Below are 16916 nucleotides of genomic sequence, written 5' to 3'. Positions count from 1 at the left end.
TGAACTTGGGGATTTAATGAAGAACAAAGAAAAAGAGTATTTTGCAGGGTTTGGAGTAAGGGAATGAAATGCTTCCTAGTAGCATTTCAGACAACAGATAAATCCCTAATGCTGACTTGCCTGGAGCTGCAGATGGGAGTTTATACTGTTTGCTTTCCCTCCTCACAGCGAGGGTGAGCTCCAACATGACCCCATGAACAGATGAGCAAAAGCACCAAAGCCAGACATCAGTATGGTCTTGAGAGTGTCCACTCATCCTTCTAGCATTGAAACTCTCTTATCTTAAGAAATGCATAACTCGGTGCTAAGCTTGGAAAATGCCTTGACACAGCCTGGGGCCTACATTACAGAAAACAAATCTCTTTCCTTCATCAGAGTTACTCAATAGCAAGGCACAGTATTTCCACTCTTGTGGGTAGGAATTAGGCAAATCAGTCTTATACTCAGGACCAGTTTATGCTTTAGCAGAAGGCCGGTAATGCTAAAATACGGAAACTTAACCTCCTGTGTCAGTGGATATTGGGTCTGGATGTAGGGAGCTCCTTAAGAGCTTTTATAAGTTGGAAGAAAAATACATACACACCATAATTACACATATGCCATTACAATAAGAAAAATCCAAAGTGAAGATTGAAACATTTAAGGAGACTTTAATGTTAATTATGTTTAATTTTTAGAGAAAAAAGAGGCTCACACATTTAAGTAAGGAATAAGCAAAAATTTGTATGGTCAGCAGAAATTTCTTAAATACACCATTCTCTTCTAAGGGCAACTGTGCTGTTTTCCCAAGCATCCATCAGAGGTCTCTCTTTTGTCCCACTTCTTCTTATGCCCAGTTTCTCAGTGAGACTTTTGCCTGGTTCCCTTGCATATGCCCCAGTGATGGAGATGATCTGATTAGGTCTATTAGTAGGACTAAGTTCAAGATTCTATAGAAGAAATAAAGAAAATTGGCAGCCATTTCCCTTTTGGCACCCTAACCATCTTGTGTTTCCATTGCTTTGCAATTGCAGAGAAAACCTTCAGGGAAGGGGTTATCATGTGCCCTTGGGGTTCACACTCCTGGCACCGCAGGTATGCCTATGGCACCAGCAGGTAAGCAGGAAAGAGCTCTTGCACATTCATTAACCCTCTTCAGAGACACAGCTACATGTGTGTCAAGGTTGATGCTCTGCTTCATGTTTCATAGTAAGCATCCATCCAGAGGGCTGCAGATTTCTTCAAGGCCCTGTGGGAGAGGTAAACAAAATCATCAGTAGGTGAGACTTTAATGTAAGAGGAGCTGCTCCACGGAACGTGTGCACTTTTGCTTGGTTCAAGGCAATGTTTTCATTTTCAGCTGTATCTGAAAGACGTCTTTTCTGTTGTCCAGTGGAGGGAATCAAATATACTGCATTGATTTTTAGCAGATGAATTCACCTTTTCTTTAGGGGGGAGGTTGAGTTTTTCTTTCATTTTATTCTCTTTTGTGTCCCAAACCATTAACTGTCCTCTTCTCTAGCATTAAAAAAAAACTTCTCTGAGTCTCTCTATAAGATAACGCATATACCTCTCTACCAACTCATCCTGTGTTCTACCCACCATCATGCTTTATAATGTGAAAGATGTTTTTCTAGGCTCTGGGGATACAGCAGTGAGTAGGAGAGACATGAGACCAACCTACATGGAGTTCCTGGTTTGGTTTGGGAGACATATATATCTAGATATACATATACACATGTGTATATGTATATCTAGATATATATGTCTATGTATATATATATATATATATTTTATTATAATTTATTGTCAAATTTGTTATCATACAATCTGTAAAATGTGCTCTTGGTTTTTGGGGTAGTTTCCTGTGGTTCATCGCTTACATTTAACACCCAGGGTTCATCCCAACAAGTGTCCTCCTCAATGCCCATCACCCATTTTCCCCTCTGGGGAGACATTTATTAAATAATTTATTACCCACAATGTTATTTAATCATGATTGTGATAAAGGTAAAGTGAAGAGAAGCAGGTGCTGCAAGAGCAGGTGACAGACTGAGTCCTGGGGTCAAGGGAAGACCAAGATGAGGAAAAGGCATTTATGAATCTTGGGGAGGGGATGGAAATTGACAAGGTGATGTGAGGGGAGGGGGCAGACTGGAAGAACATTCTAGGCACAAGCCAAGGGGCAAAGGACAGAAAATGGCAAGGGGCAGGAAGTTCTGTAGCAACTGAAGAGAGGTTAGGTCTCTGGAGGACAGAAAAGGAAGATGGGAGCGGTGGAGAGTCTGAAGCTGGAGAACCATCCAGGGCCAGATCAGGCCAGATCTGATCTTGTTGGCATCATTCAAGACACTGGTATTTTGTTTTCCTAATTCTAAAACAAAGAGAAACTTATTAAACCCAGATCATGGGCTGTTAATGTTCTCTAGGGGGCTGTGAATGCACCACGATGAGCACAGATTTTCAGTTCCTGCAGGCTTCTCTGCTCTTGGTCGGTTCCCCTACCCCCCAACCCACACACTTATGTCCCTGGACCCTGTAGGCATTTAAGTTTGCAACTCTGGGCCAGATGATTTGAAAGTCCCTTCCCGCACATAAATTCTAAACCATGTCAAGGTTCTGTGGGGGATTCAGAGACAACACACAGTCCTGGTTTTAAGAAGCTTGAGATTTAGTAGGGTAGTGAGACATTTTCACTAAGAAGTATCTTGAAGGCAGTAGGTAAATGGTAAGAATTATTTATTATCATTGCATTGTTGATGTTTCCTGAAGGGTCTCATGTCCATGCTGGACATACAGATGCCCCTTAACAAAGAGTTGTTGGGTAAACGATTCACAAGCCAGTGAATAGTCTGGGGACTAGCGGTGAGAGGGAAATGAGAGCTGTGAGCTGAGAGACTCTGTAATTACCTGACAATATCTCCAAATGCTTCCAACATGGGCTTATTCACATACTGTAATCCATGCTTCGCACACAGTGACCTCACCAGGGGTGCCACCTTGTGATAATTATGGCGTGGCATTGTGGGAAACAGACTAGGGAAAGAGAAACAGGAGATATAAAACTTAGATCAATAGAAGAAGTTTTTGTTCCCCTATTACTAGGTAAAACTCTATTAGCAATGTAGACATTGTACAATACTTCTCTAGGAAGCTCAAAGACTCTTGCCAAAGCATTCTAATCTTATCTCTGCATGCCCTGTGGGTGGCTAATGTTTGGGAAGACCAAAGAGACTTACCTCTATAAAATATATTTATTCTGAGACAGGTGAAATGAAAGTATGGGGTTTTCTACCATTTTGAATTACCTGGAGAGCTGGAGATAACTTCCCCAACCCCAATTCTGTCTCTGTCTCTTTCTGTATATACATATATCTCCTGCACAATGAATAGGTGAATATTAGTAAGTTTTAATCAAGGCATATGGGGAAAAGTTCTAGGAGAAAAGTAAGAAGAGAGGTGGGTTTTACCCAAGGCTTTCGCTAATTAGCCAGATGAACTTCTTGGGTTTTAACCTTCTCTTTGATGAAATATGAATAATAATCTTTCTTGTTTTGCTGAGATTTTAAAGGACTAACGAGAGAAAGGATAAGAAAATCCCATGAGTAGGTATAAGATCTTTTTCCTTCTCTGCCTATCATAGATTTGGCTTAGATGAAATGAATGTGGAAAGTCTCTTCCTTGAATATTCTGGAGAGATTGACTTTCAAAGTATTATCATTTCCTCTTTCTTTGGTGCCTATCCAACTGCCTATTGGTAAAGTATTTCCAGATATCACTTGGAAATTGCAGTAGGAACTGGATTTCATTGTTGATTATTTTAAACCTCAGCTCCAAAGATGTAGATACAGATTAATATTCAAATTAAATCTTAATTAAGTTTCAACACAACTCGGATACACAAATGTCATGATTTTTCTTGGGTTTTGCCAACAAACCACATGTAAAAAAACAATCACGAATTCCTAAGTCCTTAGGAATCCAGAAACTGAGTCTTTGGTATTTTTTCAAGATCTTCCTCCATTTACTCACAATTGTTACACCTCCTTTCTTTCTTCCTTTCCTTACCATTGATGTTAATAGAATTGAGAGAATTCTGATTCATTTTTTCCATCAGAAATCCCGAGTCTAAGGCTTGCTCTGGAGTGTATGGGGGTGGGGTGGGGACTGTTATAAGTTACAGCCTTTGCCTTTTATCATGAACTGTTTCCATCACTTACTGGTGCTCGATCTGAAAGTTCAGGTGCCCAGTGAACCAGTCATTGAAAATGGACTGTTCAACATTACAGGTGGTCAAGACCTGCAAAGAAAAAGGTTAAATTAGATGTAAGTAAGCCCAAGTGTCAAACGAGATGTTTATTTATTCCCCAGGTGCCCGGGTGGTTCAGTCGTTAAGCATCTGGCTTTGGCTCAGGTCATGCTCTCACAGTTCACGAGTTGGAATCCCACATTATGTGAGCTTGAGCCCCACTTCGGGTGAGCATGAGTTCTGCTTGAGTGGCCCCCATTTCTCTCTCTCTTTCTCTCCCCCTCTCTCTCCTTCTCTTTCTCTCCCTCTGTCTCTCTCCCTCTGCCTCTCCTGGGATTCTGTCTCTTTCTGCCCCTCCCTCACTTGTGTGTGACCTCTCTCTCTTAAAAAAAAAGATGTATATTCCCTTAATAAGCTAATTGTTCAACAAGTTCCTATTTTGTGTAAGAAACTAAGAGGGATATAAAAGATACACAGTGCCAGGTCTCAAGGAAATTATAATTTAAAAAGGTGCTAAGATATTTTGCTAAGAAGTTTATACAAAGCAACAGATATAAAGAAGTATGTAGGATTTGAAGGGGCTAAGTCACCATCAGCCCTTGGATACAGAAGGCTAAAGTGTCATAAATGAGGACTCTGGCAGATGGGAAGTGGGATTATAGGATTTTGGTAGAGATTGTTGGGGTTAGAATACCATTTCCATAGAGTACATATGAAGGACTTCTAAATGGGAAGTGAGATATTCAATTGTTCCAGCCACAGATTCTGAGCATAGAAGTGCATTTCAGTTTAAGCAGTTCCCTTTAGAATCTAATGTATTTTATTTTATGAACTTAAAACCATTATCCTGAGAAGGAGTTCATGGGCTTCTCAAGACTTTCAAAATTAAGAACCCTTATGAATATCATTTTGTTCAGTGCCTTTTTTTTATTATGAAATTTATTATCAAATTGGTTTCCATACAACATCCAGTGCTCATCCCAACAGGTGCCCTCCTCAATACCCATCACCCCGCCCTCCCACCCCCCATCAACCCTTAGTTTGTTCTCAGTTTTTAGGAGTCTCTTATGTTTTGGCTGCCTCCCTCTCTAACCATTTTTTTTTCTTCCTCTCCCCCATGGTCTTCTGTTAAGTTTCTCAGGATCCACATAGGAGTGAAAACATATGGAATCTGTCCTTCTCTGTGTGACTTTTTTCACTTAGCATAACACTCTCCAGTTCCATCCAAGTTGCTGCAAAAGGCCGTATTTCATTCTTTCTCATTGCCACGTAGTATTCCATTGTGTATATAAACCACAATTTCTTTATCCATTTGTCAGTTGATGGACATTTAGGCTCTTTCCACAATTTGGCTCTTGTTGAGAGTGCTGCTATAAACATTGGGGTACAAGTGCCCCTATGCATCAGTACTCCTGTATCCCTTGGGTAAATTCCTGGCAGTGCTACTGCTGGGTCACAGGGTAGGTCTATTTTTAATTTTTTGAGGAACCTCCACACTGTTTTCCAGAGCAGCTGCACCAGTTTGCCTTCCCACCAACAGTGCTGGAGGGTTCCCGTTTCTCCACATCCTCTCCAGCATCTATAGTCTCCTGTTTTGTTCATTTTAGCCACTCTGACTGGCGTGAGGTGATATCTGAGTGTGGTTTTGATTTGTATTTTCCTGATGAGGCATGACATTGAGCGTCTTTTCATATGCCTGTTGGCCATCCAGATGTCTCTTTTTTCACTGGGTCTCTGTCTGGTTTAGGAATCAAAGTAATGCTGGCTTCATAGAATGAGTCTGGAAGTTTTCCTTCCCTTTCTATTTCTTGGAATAGCTTGAGAAGGATAGGTATTATCTCTGCTTTAAATGTCTGGTAGAATTCCCCAGGGAAGCCATCTGGTCCTGGACTCTTATTTGTTGGGAGATTTTTGATAACTGATTCAATTTCTTCGCTGGTTATGGGTCTGCTCAAGCTTTCTATTTCTTCCTGTTTGAGTTTGGAAGTGTGTGGGTGTTTAGGAATTTGTCTATTTCTTCTAGGTTGTCCAATTTGTTGGCATATAATTTTTCATAGTATTTCCTGATAATTGTTTGTATCTCTGAGGGATTGGTTGTAATAATTCCATTTTCACTCATGATTTTATCTATTTGGGTCATCTCCCTTTTCTTTTTGAGAAGCCTGGCTAGAGGTTTGTCAATTTTGTTTATTTTTTCAAAAAACCAACTCTTGGTTTCGTTGATCTGCTCTACAGTTTTTTTAGATTCTATATTGTTTATTTCTGCTCTGATCTTTATTATTTCTCTTCTTCTTCTGGATTTGGGGTGTCTTTGCTGTTCTGCTTCTATTTCCTTTAGGTGTGCTGTTAGATTTTGTATTTGGGATTTTTCTCGTTCCTTGAGATAGGCTTGGATTGCAATGTATTTTCCTCTCAGGACTGCCTTCGCTGCATCCCAAAGTGTTTGGATTGTTGTATTTTCATTTTCGTTTGTTTCCATATATTTTTTAATTTCTTCTCTAATTGCCTGGTTGACCCATTCATTCTTTAGTAAGGTGTTCTTTAACCTCCATGCTTTTGGAGGTTTTCCAGACTTCTTCTTGTGGTTGATTTCAAGCTTCATCTGATTGTGGTCTGAAAGTATGCATGGTATGATCTCAATTCTTGTATACTTATGAAGGGCTGTTTTGTGACCCAGTATGTGATCTATCTTGGAGAAGGTTCCATGTGCACTCGAGAAGAAAGTATATTCTGTTGCTTTGGGATGCAGAGTTCTAAATATATCTATCAAGTCCGCTTGATCCAGTGTATCATTCAAGGTCCTTGTTTCTTTATTGATCCTGTGTCTAGATGATCTATCCAATGTTGTAAGTGGAGTATTAAAGTCCCCTGCAATTACCATATTCTTATCAATAAGGTTGCATATGTTTGTGAATAATTGTTTTATATATTTGGGGGCTCCCATATTCGGCTCATAGACATTTATAATTGTTAGCTCTTCCTGATGGATAGACCCTGTAATTATTATATAATGCCCTTCTTCATCTCTTGTTACAGCCTTTAAGTTAAAGTCTAGTTTGTCTGATATAAGTATGGCTACTCCAGCTTTCTTTTGACTTCCAGTAGCATGATAAATAGTTCTCCATCCCTTCACTTTCAATCTGAAGGTGTCCTCAGGTCTAAATTGAGTCTCTTGTAGACAGCAAATAGATGGGTCTTGTTTTTTTATCCACTCTGATACCCTATGTCTTTTGGTTGGAGCATTTAGTCCATTTACATTCAGTGTTATTATTGAAAGATATGGGTTTAGAGTCATTGTGATGTCTGTAGGTTTCATGCTTGCAATGATGTCTCTGGTACTTTGTCTCACAGGATCCCTCTTAGGATCTCTTGTAGGGCTGGTTCAGTGGTGATGAATTCCTTCAGTTTTTGTTTGTTTGGGAAGACCTTTATCTCTCCTTCTGTTCTAAATGACAGACTTGCTGGATAAAGGATTCTCGGCTGCATATTTTTTCTGTTCATCACATTGAAGATTTCCTGCCATTCCTTTCTGGCCTGCCAAGTCTCAGTGGACAGATCCGTCATGAGTCTTATCAGTCTCCCTTTATATGTTAGAGACTGTTTATCCCTAGCTGCTTTCAGAATTCTCTCTTTATCCTTGTATTTTGCCAGTTTCACTATGATATGTTGTGCAGAAGATTGATTCAAGTTACATCTGCAGGAAGTTCTCTGTGCCTCTTGGATTTCAGTGCATTTTTCCTTCCTCAGATCAGGGAAGTTCTCAGCTATGATTTCTTCCAGTACACCTTCAGCACCTTTCCCTCTCTGTTCCTCCTCTGGAATCCCAATTATGCGTACATTATTTCGTTTAATTACGTCACTTAGTTCTCTAAGTCTCCCCTCATACTCCTGGATTTTTTTATTTCTCTTTTTCTCAGCTTCTTCTTTTTCCATAATTCTATCTTCTAATTCACCTAGTCTCTCCTCTGCCTCTTCAATCTGATCTGTGGTCGCCTCCATTTTATTTTGCAGCTCATTTATTGCATTTTTTAGCTCCTCCTGACTGTTTCTTAGTCCCTTGATCTCTGTAGTAATAGATTCTCTGCTGTCCTCTATACTTTTTTCAGGCCCAGCGATTAATTTTATGACTATTATTTTAAATTCATTTTCTGCTATATTGCTGAAATTGTTTTTGATCAGTTTGTTAGCTGTCGCTACTTCCTGGAGTTTCTTTTGAGGAGAATTCTTCCGTTTCATAATTTTGGATAGTCCCTGGAGTGGCAGGGAACTGCAGAGCTCTTCCTCTGTTCTGTCTGGAGTAACTTGCGTTGGTGGGCAGGGCTGCAGTCAGACCTGATGTTTGCCCCCAGACCACCGCTGGGGCCACAGTCAGACTGGTGTGTACCTTATCTTCCCCTCTCCCAGGGGCAGGACTCGCTATGGAGTGGTGTGGCCTCTGTCTGGGCTACTTGCACACTGTCAGGCTTGTCGTACTGCTTCGATGGGATCTGGTGTTTTAGCTGGGGTGGATCTGCAAGGTGCACAGGGGCGGGAGGGTCAGACTCAGCTCGCTTTGCCTTTGGTGATCTGCTGTGGGAGGGGCCCTGTGGCACCAGGAGGGAGGCAGACCTGTTGGAGGCATGGATCTGTAGAAGCACAGCGTTGGGTGTTTGCACAGTACAAGCAAGTTCCGTGAGGGGAACTGGTTCCCTTTGGGATTTTGGCTGGGGGATGGGTTAGGGAGATGGCACTTCCCAGGACCTTTGTTCCCCACCAAGCTGAGCTGTGTCCTCCAGGGCTCAACAACTCTCCCTCCCGCTTTCCACTCTCCGAGCAGAGCTGTTAGCTTATAACATTCCAGATGTTAAGTCCCACTGGCTGTCTGAACACACTCCGTCCAGCCCCTCTGCTTTTGCAAGCCATACTCGGGGGCCCTGCTTAGCTGGTGGGCTGCCCCTCCACCCTGGCTCCCTCCCGCCAGTCTGCATAGCGCTCACCATCTCTCTGCCCTTCTTACCCTCTTCTGTGGGCCTCTCATCTAACCTTGGCTCTGGAGAGTCTGTTCTGCTAGTCTTCTGGTGGTTATCGGGGTAAATTAAGCAGATGTGGGTGGAATCTAAGTGATTAGCAGGACGTGGTGAGCCCAGCGTCCTCCTATGCGGTCATCTTCCTCAGCAATCTATTCAATGCCTTTTTAATGTTTAATTCCAGTTGGGGTTGTTGCCATTTTGAATGTTATTTTCGTGGTTGTTTTATGTCAATGTTTCTCTAAGTGTATTTTGGAGCACCTTAGGGTTCTCTAAGATCCTTTCAGGGGATCTGCAAGTCAAAACTATTTCTAAGACAGCATTTGCCTTTTTAATTTCCAATCTCTCATGCTTGTACACTGGATTTTTTTCCAGAGGCTTCTAAACATGGGATGGCATCATCAGTCTGATGTTTAACATGTATTGGTTTTATTCTTGTTATTTTAGAGTTAATTAATAAATAGGTGTTTTAAAATTCTCAGTTTTAATTTCAAATATAGTAAATATAAATGGATATAACTTACATAGACAAAAGTTCTTTGAGGTTCTCAATAACTCTTAAGAGCATAAGGTGGTCTGTGACCAAAAAGTGAGAACCAATACTCTATGCCCTAAGGGAAGGTCCACTGAATTTGGGAATGAGTTTGGAAAAAGAAGTGGTATAATGACTGGATTTTCCAGTTAATCATGGCATGGCCACTGGAAGGCTCAGGAAGCAGGGGTATTCTGTACTGATCATAACTCTGCTAATCCTTAATAGCATATTCAGAGAGCATACCATATCTTCTCTCTGGGGCTTTCTAGCTATACAATGAAATGGGGTGAATTTCAGGGTCCTTCTAGGTGTAAACTTAAATGTAATTCTAGGAGCTCAGATTCACTTGAAAGGTTGTGTTCTGTAGGGGACAGTTCAGCAAACATTTCTTATAATGTGATTCTCTCTGATAGTTACTCAGTTTTACTTTTGTAGCATGAAATCAATCATAGATAATATGTAAACATAAAAGCATGACTGTTTCCAATAAAATTTAATTTACAAGAACAAGCAGTGAGCTGGATTTGACTCTTGGACTATAGTTTACTGATTCTTAAATATAAAAAATATTTATTTATTAATTTTGGGAGGGGGGAAGAGAGAGAGCAAGCAGGGGAGGGGCATAGAGAGAGGGAGAGAGAGAGCCTTAAGTCCAATGGGGGCTTGATTCATGAACCATGAGATCATGAACTGAGTCGAAACCAAGAATCATGTGTTCAACTGACTGAGCCACCCAGGAGCCCCTTTACTGACACTTTAGAGCAAAGGCTCTAAAATCAGACTGCCTAGGTTTAAAACCTGATTTATACCACTTATTAACTGTGATGTCATACAAGTTACTCAACTTCTTCATGCCTTAATTTTATCATCTGTAAAGTGGTAATAATCATAGCACCTGTGTTATGTAGTTATATGCAAAGCAGGGGACAGTGCCTGTCTGCTAGCAAGCATTATGTAAGTATAAATTATTATTATCTGAGGTAGCCAGACTCTAAATCAGTATAGTCTGCAGGATCTTCCCCCAGAAACTCCACCATTACCTGAGCGCTTAGCCAGTCCCGGTTCTCCTCTTTGCTCATTCTCATTGGTATGTGGCTCATCTGGGTAACATATGTTACCCAGGGACTTTCAAGAAACCTTTCAGAAAATAAAAGGAGAAAGTGATGACTTCTTGGGGTGTTTCAGTTCCCAACACTGGGCTGGCACAACTGCTGGAAGATCTGGCTGAGCAACTGAGGAAATGGAAGGGAATCAAAGATTCCGATAAAATGGTGGTCACTTGTTTTCCTCTTTGGAGGCTGTTTATATGTAGAGATGACACAGTAGACTTTCGGTCACATAACCAATCTTGCAGCCTTTTGGAAGCAGTGACCCCCAAGTTTGTTGCAGCATTTGTGCAAGGATCAAAATATACCTAGAGCATATGCAAAATGATAGACAGCCTCAGCTTTGCCATCAGATAGAACTTGGCTCAAGTTCTGGTGTGGCACTGCCATTGGCCCTTACTTGCTCTATAACTTTGATAAATGATTTAATCTCTCTGAGATTAATGAAGATGATGCTACCTACATTACAGGGAGGTGCAAGGATTAAGTAATAAATAATGTAAATAAAGTAAGATAATGCAGGTAAATCCTTTATAAAAGTGCATGATGCATAGTAGCTGTCAATATCCTTGCTATTATGTAGGGTTTAGAATCATAACGTGAAAGAATGGGAGAGGAATAAATTGGAAGTTGAAGAGAGCTATTTAGTTGAGGGCATTTTGGTTTGGGGAATATCTGTAGCCATAAAATAACATTAAAACTTCTTGTCTTTCCATTATTTTTGGCAAGGATTATGGTATCCAGTCAGATTATAATCTAAAGAATTTGGGGATCAGATGGAATTCTGCAACTTGGAATTAAGCATATGGGAATAAAAGGACAAGACTGGGCAAGTTCTTTTTTCCATAGAACTCTTCTTATTGAACTATTTCAACTTTAAAAAAAAAAGTATTTTTGTGAAATGTCTCAGTTACAGAATAGGGCATGGTATCCCAATCTTCTGCTAATCAAAAATATCTCAGATAAGGGAGGTAAGAGGATCATCTAGGTTACAGGAATAAAAAAAATATTCTGGTTTCTTACTTGACCAAATATATGAGTAATATGGTTCCAAAGATTCCATAGAAAGGGCCAAATGTGATGAAATGGCGGATGTAAAAGCTGCTGACCCAGGCAATGTCCTGCAGAGAAAAGTGATTGACAGTTAAATGCCCTGGACACAATTTCATTTCCCCTTCACTGGTCTAGGGCCCTTTCATGAATTGGCTAAATCTTATGCCTTATTATTCAAGGAAGCTACATCTGGAAGGGGCCAAGCATTTTCATGCCCCCTTTTCTACCAGATCTAGCTTCAGATGATAAATCAAATTACTCACCTCCCAATATCTCTGGAGGCACATCACTTTCATGGATTCCAGATTGAAATATACAGGCATGAGGAGGGGAGCCCAACTGAAAAAGAACACAAAAAAGACGGACAGTAAATGAGTAGAATGTAATCCCAATGCAAATAAGCAGGAGTCTATCTTCTTAACATGCTCCTCCTGGAATGTTGCCCCTGAGAAGGGATGCAGAGTGGAGATCCACAACCACATCCTGGATTCCACGGGGCTCTTTGGGTCTCTAAGGTTGAACCAGGTTTTGGTTCAAGCTCTCAGGACACTAAGGAAGTGGAAGCTTTGAAGATTTGTGTCATTCTTATGGAGGCAACCCAGAAGAGCTTCTGCTGTGAATTTTCAAGCTTTCTCAAGGTCCATGGAATCTGTCAGTCCATCACAATCCTTAGGATTGGGCCCTGTCACAATATGTCAGGGTGGCAGAAACACAGGAGCTGTACTCACTTACTGACCAGATGGTTATTTACCTGCTTCTTCTCCAGGACCAGGGAGGTTGCCTAGAGCACAAAGGAGTGTGTTGGAGTCCTTCTGAGTTTTGACAACTCTGTCCTTGACCAGACTTTAGTTGCATCCTCTTTCTCTGCTATGTCCAACGTTGGCCTCCAGACTCTCAAACTCTACATATTCTTAGCACAAATGATTTTGTTTATCCCTCACACTAAGATGCTTGAACAAACGTGAGCATAGTTTCTAACAGCTTAAGGCCATGCCTCTGGAATAACCCCGGCCTCCTTGCAGTTTTGCCTGAGAAAGTTCAACGTTGCCAAATGAATTTACTGTTTGTTCAAGCCAAAACTGACTAGAGACCTCAGATCTCCCTTTTCTTAGACTATTTCTGTTAGAAAACTTACAATTGTAAAATTCTTTCTCTGTCTTTGAGACGGATCTTCGACAACCCAGAAATGTCTTTCTCAAGGATCTGGGAATCATTCCTTTCATTTTTTTTTCATGCTTAGTTATTTTTGAGAGAAAGAGGGACAGAGTGGGAGCGAGGGAGGGGCAGAGAGAGAGGGAGACACAATCCAAAGCAGGCTCCAGGCTTCAAGCTGTCAGCACAGAGCCCGATGTGATCACAAACTCACAAACTGCGAGATCATGACCTGACCAAAGTTGGCCGTTTAACCAACTGAGCCACCTGGGCACCCCTGGGAGTCATTCCTTTGAATGAAATCATCCAGGATGGGGCCTGTCTCAGTCTCTCCGTATGGAGGGTGAGAACCTAACTTTCATAAGCACCAGGCAGCAGACACAGATGGCTTAATCACACTGACCAACTCTCCCTCCCACCAAGGTCTCTTGGAAATTTCTTTAACACACCCAGTGTTTAAAAGGTCTCCCACCTTTTGGTTCAGCAGAATTGAGCTGAGTTTATACTGAAACCTTTTCCCTTACTATGGAAACCTGAATATAATCTGTCTTGTCACTTTTAAAAAATTTCCAGTTCTGTTTCTCTTTGACAGTTTGAGCATGATTTACTTGTACCTGAGATGCTAAGTTGGCATTTGAAGGAAAAAGACATAATGAAACAGCTCCAAAAGGCAGAGAGTTTTGTGAAGTGGGCTTCGTGTAGTGAATCCACGGCATTCGTTCATTCCTCATTAGCTAAGGGCATATTGCAGCACTACAGACAGGGTAGAAAGTCACCAAAAGCAATTCCAACAGCTTTTATTATGTGAACACACTGCTGGTTAGCCTGGAGATCAGCTACCTTTCAAAATGGGGCACTGATGTCTTCATTCCTCTTTTTGGCCATGCAGAAAAAGAGAGGGTGACTTTCATAGAATGAGGTTGCAGAATTCCAGCAGTGGAAAGGACAGCAGTGGGAATTCACCCCCTTACCTCAAAAATAAGCCCACAGGCCATCCTGGTCAAGCATGTTACAAATGACTACTGGTGCCCAACATTTGAGCAAATCAGATAAACTGCAACCCCATAACTGTTGGCATTTGGGGCTAATTTCTTTTTTTTTAAATATATTTATTTATTCAATTAAGTTAATTAATTAATTATTTAATTAAGTTAATTAATTAATTTACTTTGTGAATGGAGTGTAATTTTTAAAATATAATTTATTGTCAAGATGGTTTCCATACAACACCCAGTGCTCTTCCCAGCAAGTGACCTTCTCAGTGCCCATCACCCATTTCCCCTCTCCCCCACCCCCCACCAACCCTCAGTTTGTTCCCTGTCTCTTATGGTTTGCCTCCTTCACTCTCTGTTTGTAACTAATTTTTCTCCTTCCCCTCCCCCATGGTCTTCTGTTAAGTTTCTCAGGATCTACATAAGAGTGAAAACATACGGTATCTGTCTTTCTCTGTATGGCTTATTTCACTTAGCATAACACTCTCCAGTTCCATCCACGTTGCTACAAAAGGCCAGATTTCATTCTTTCTCATTGCCAAGTAGTACTCCATTGTGTATATAAACCACAATTTCTTTATCCATTCATCAGTTGATGGACATTTGGGCTCTTTCCGTAATTTGGCTATTGTTGAAAGTGCAGGGCCAGATAATTTCTTGTTGTTAGGGGCTGTCTTGTGCATTGTAGGGTGTTTAACAGAACCACTGGCTCCCTGGGTGCCAGTATCATCTTTCCCTTCCACTGTGTTGTCCCAACAGGGCAGTATTGTTTCTGGTTGAGAGCTACTGATCTATAGGAAATGTTTGGGAACTTCTGATTTTGTCTTATGTCTCAAACTGTAAGCATATGTTTTAGGTGGGCATATTTTTGGAGTTCCATGAAAACATTTTTTTTGAGCTGTCATGAATTTGATTTTGGTTAAGAGGAAAGCATTTTTGCTTATGATATTTTTTAAATCTTTTTTTAAAATTTATTTATTTACTTTTGAGAGAGGGAGAGTGAGAGAGAGAGAGAGAGAGAGAGAGAGAGAGAGAGAGAGACAGAGAGAGAGCACAAGCAGGGGGTGGGGGGCAGAGAGACAGGGAGACACAGAAGCAGGCTCCAGGCTCAGAGCTGTCAGCACAGAGCCGGATATGGGGCTCAAACTCACAAACTGTGAGATCATGACCTGAGCTGAAGTCGGATGCTTAACTGACTAAGCCACCCATTGATAGATTGCTGTTTATCAATATCAGAATTATGTAGCTACCCTATTTTCTTTCAGCTTGAACCCACATTCAGATCTATTTATATATATTTGTACATACATATGATTTTCACTACACTGGGTGCAACTATCATAAAAGATTTCCAGTGACTTGTGTTTATAAAGTGGGAGTTTAAACATTTGCAGGTTTACTGAAATTCAGAAGTTCACTAGAAATACCACTGTACTCTCCAGGTAGAAACTGAAGTGTTCTAGGTCTTAACAGTTATGCTCTTCTTGAAAGCTTTTTGGTATAAATGACAGCAGTTTAGAAATTAAAAACCCTTTATCTTACAAAATACACTTTGATGGAAGGTTTCCTTTGTGTTTTAAAACATCTTTACACATGAAAAGATGCTCAACGTCACTCCTTATCAGGGAAATACAAATCAAAACCACACTCAGATATCACCTCACCCCAGTCAGAGTAGCTAAAATGAACAAATCAGGAGACTATAGATGCTGGAGAGGATGTGGAGAAACGGGAACCCTCTTGCACTGTTGGTGGGATTGCAAACTGGTGCAACTGCTCTGGAAAACAGTGTGGAGATTCCTCAAAAAATTAAAAATAGATCTACCCTATGACAGAGCAATAGCACTGCTAGGAAGTTACCCAAGGGATACAGGAGTGCTGATGCATAGGGGCACTTGTACCCCAATGTTTATAGCACTTTCAACAATAGCCAAATTAGGGAAAGAGCCTAAGTGTCCATCAACTGACAAATAGATAAAGAAATTGTGGTTTATATATACAATGGAATACTACATGGAAATGAGAAAGAATGAAATCTGGCCTTTTGTAGCAACGTGGATGGAACTGGAGAGTGTTATGCTAAGTGAAATAAGTCATACAGAGAAAGACAGATACCGTATGTTTTCACTCTTACGTGGATCCTGAGAAACTTAACAGAAGAAGACCATGGGGAGGGGAAGGGGAAAAAAATAGAGAGTGAAGGAGGCAAACCATAAGAGACTCTTAAAAACTGAGAATAAACTGAGGGTTGATGGGGGGTGGGAGGGAGGGGAAAGTGGGTGATGAGCACTGAGGAGGGCACTGGTTGGGATGAGCACTGGGTGTTGTATGGAAACGAATTGGACAAAAAATTTCATATTAAAAAAACTAAAAAAAAACCATCTTTACCGTTGATTGTTCAAATATTGGCTTTCTGTAAAAAAATTATGTTAAATTTAGACTGTACTATGGTATCAATAAATTTTTCTGCTTGGTCAGTTTTAATTACCTAAAAAACCAAAATATGTACATACATACATACATACATACATACATATATGTCTCTGTCCACTAAAATATCTTCTGCAACTTTATGTGGGCCACTGGAGCAACCATCTTTCACACAGTAGCTCTCAGGTGCCTTTTATTCCTAAGTATCTACATCTTATGGCTTCATAATGTCAATGCTTTGGCATTCTCTTCCTATTTCTCTCCCTATCCAAATGCCACTATTCTTTTATTCTGGACAGGTGTTTAGTTTTTCTATGATAGTCTCAGATGCAAGGCTCCTTGATTGACTTCCATCCCTCCTGAAGCATCTCATGAGGTGCACATTAAAATTAAACTGCCTATTTGCTTTCCAGT

At 40.7% G+C, this 16916-nt stretch overlaps 1 protein-coding gene across 1 annotated transcript in view; it reads right to left on the bottom strand.

Moving 5' to 3' along the window:
* Positions 1 to 630: 630 nt before the first annotated feature.
* The window catches only part of LOC101085921 (fatty acid desaturase 2-like protein FADS2B), a 38091-nt gene continuing 21805 nt past the window's right edge, over positions 631 to 16916 (bottom strand). The window contains exons 7-12 of the mRNA XM_045039308.1: positions 12192 to 12267; positions 11899 to 11996; positions 10810 to 10906; positions 4200 to 4279; positions 2890 to 3015; positions 631 to 1228 (exon numbers count right to left, since the gene is read on the bottom strand). Coding sequence (XP_044895243.1) covers positions 1177 to 1228; positions 2890 to 3015; positions 4200 to 4279; positions 10810 to 10906; positions 11899 to 11996; positions 12192 to 12267 — 529 coding nt within the window. The 3' untranslated portion in view covers positions 631 to 1176. The remainder of the gene's footprint in view (positions 1229 to 2889; positions 3016 to 4199; positions 4280 to 10809; positions 10907 to 11898; positions 11997 to 12191; positions 12268 to 16916) is intronic.

Source organism: Felis catus, chromosome D1 (genome assembly GCF_018350175.1).
Source record: "Felis catus isolate Fca126 chromosome D1, F.catus_Fca126_mat1.0, whole genome shotgun sequence".
In the NCBI taxonomy this organism is placed as follows: domain Eukaryota; kingdom Metazoa; phylum Chordata; class Mammalia; order Carnivora; family Felidae; genus Felis; species Felis catus.
This window is presented reverse-complemented; position numbering and strand designations above follow the sequence as displayed.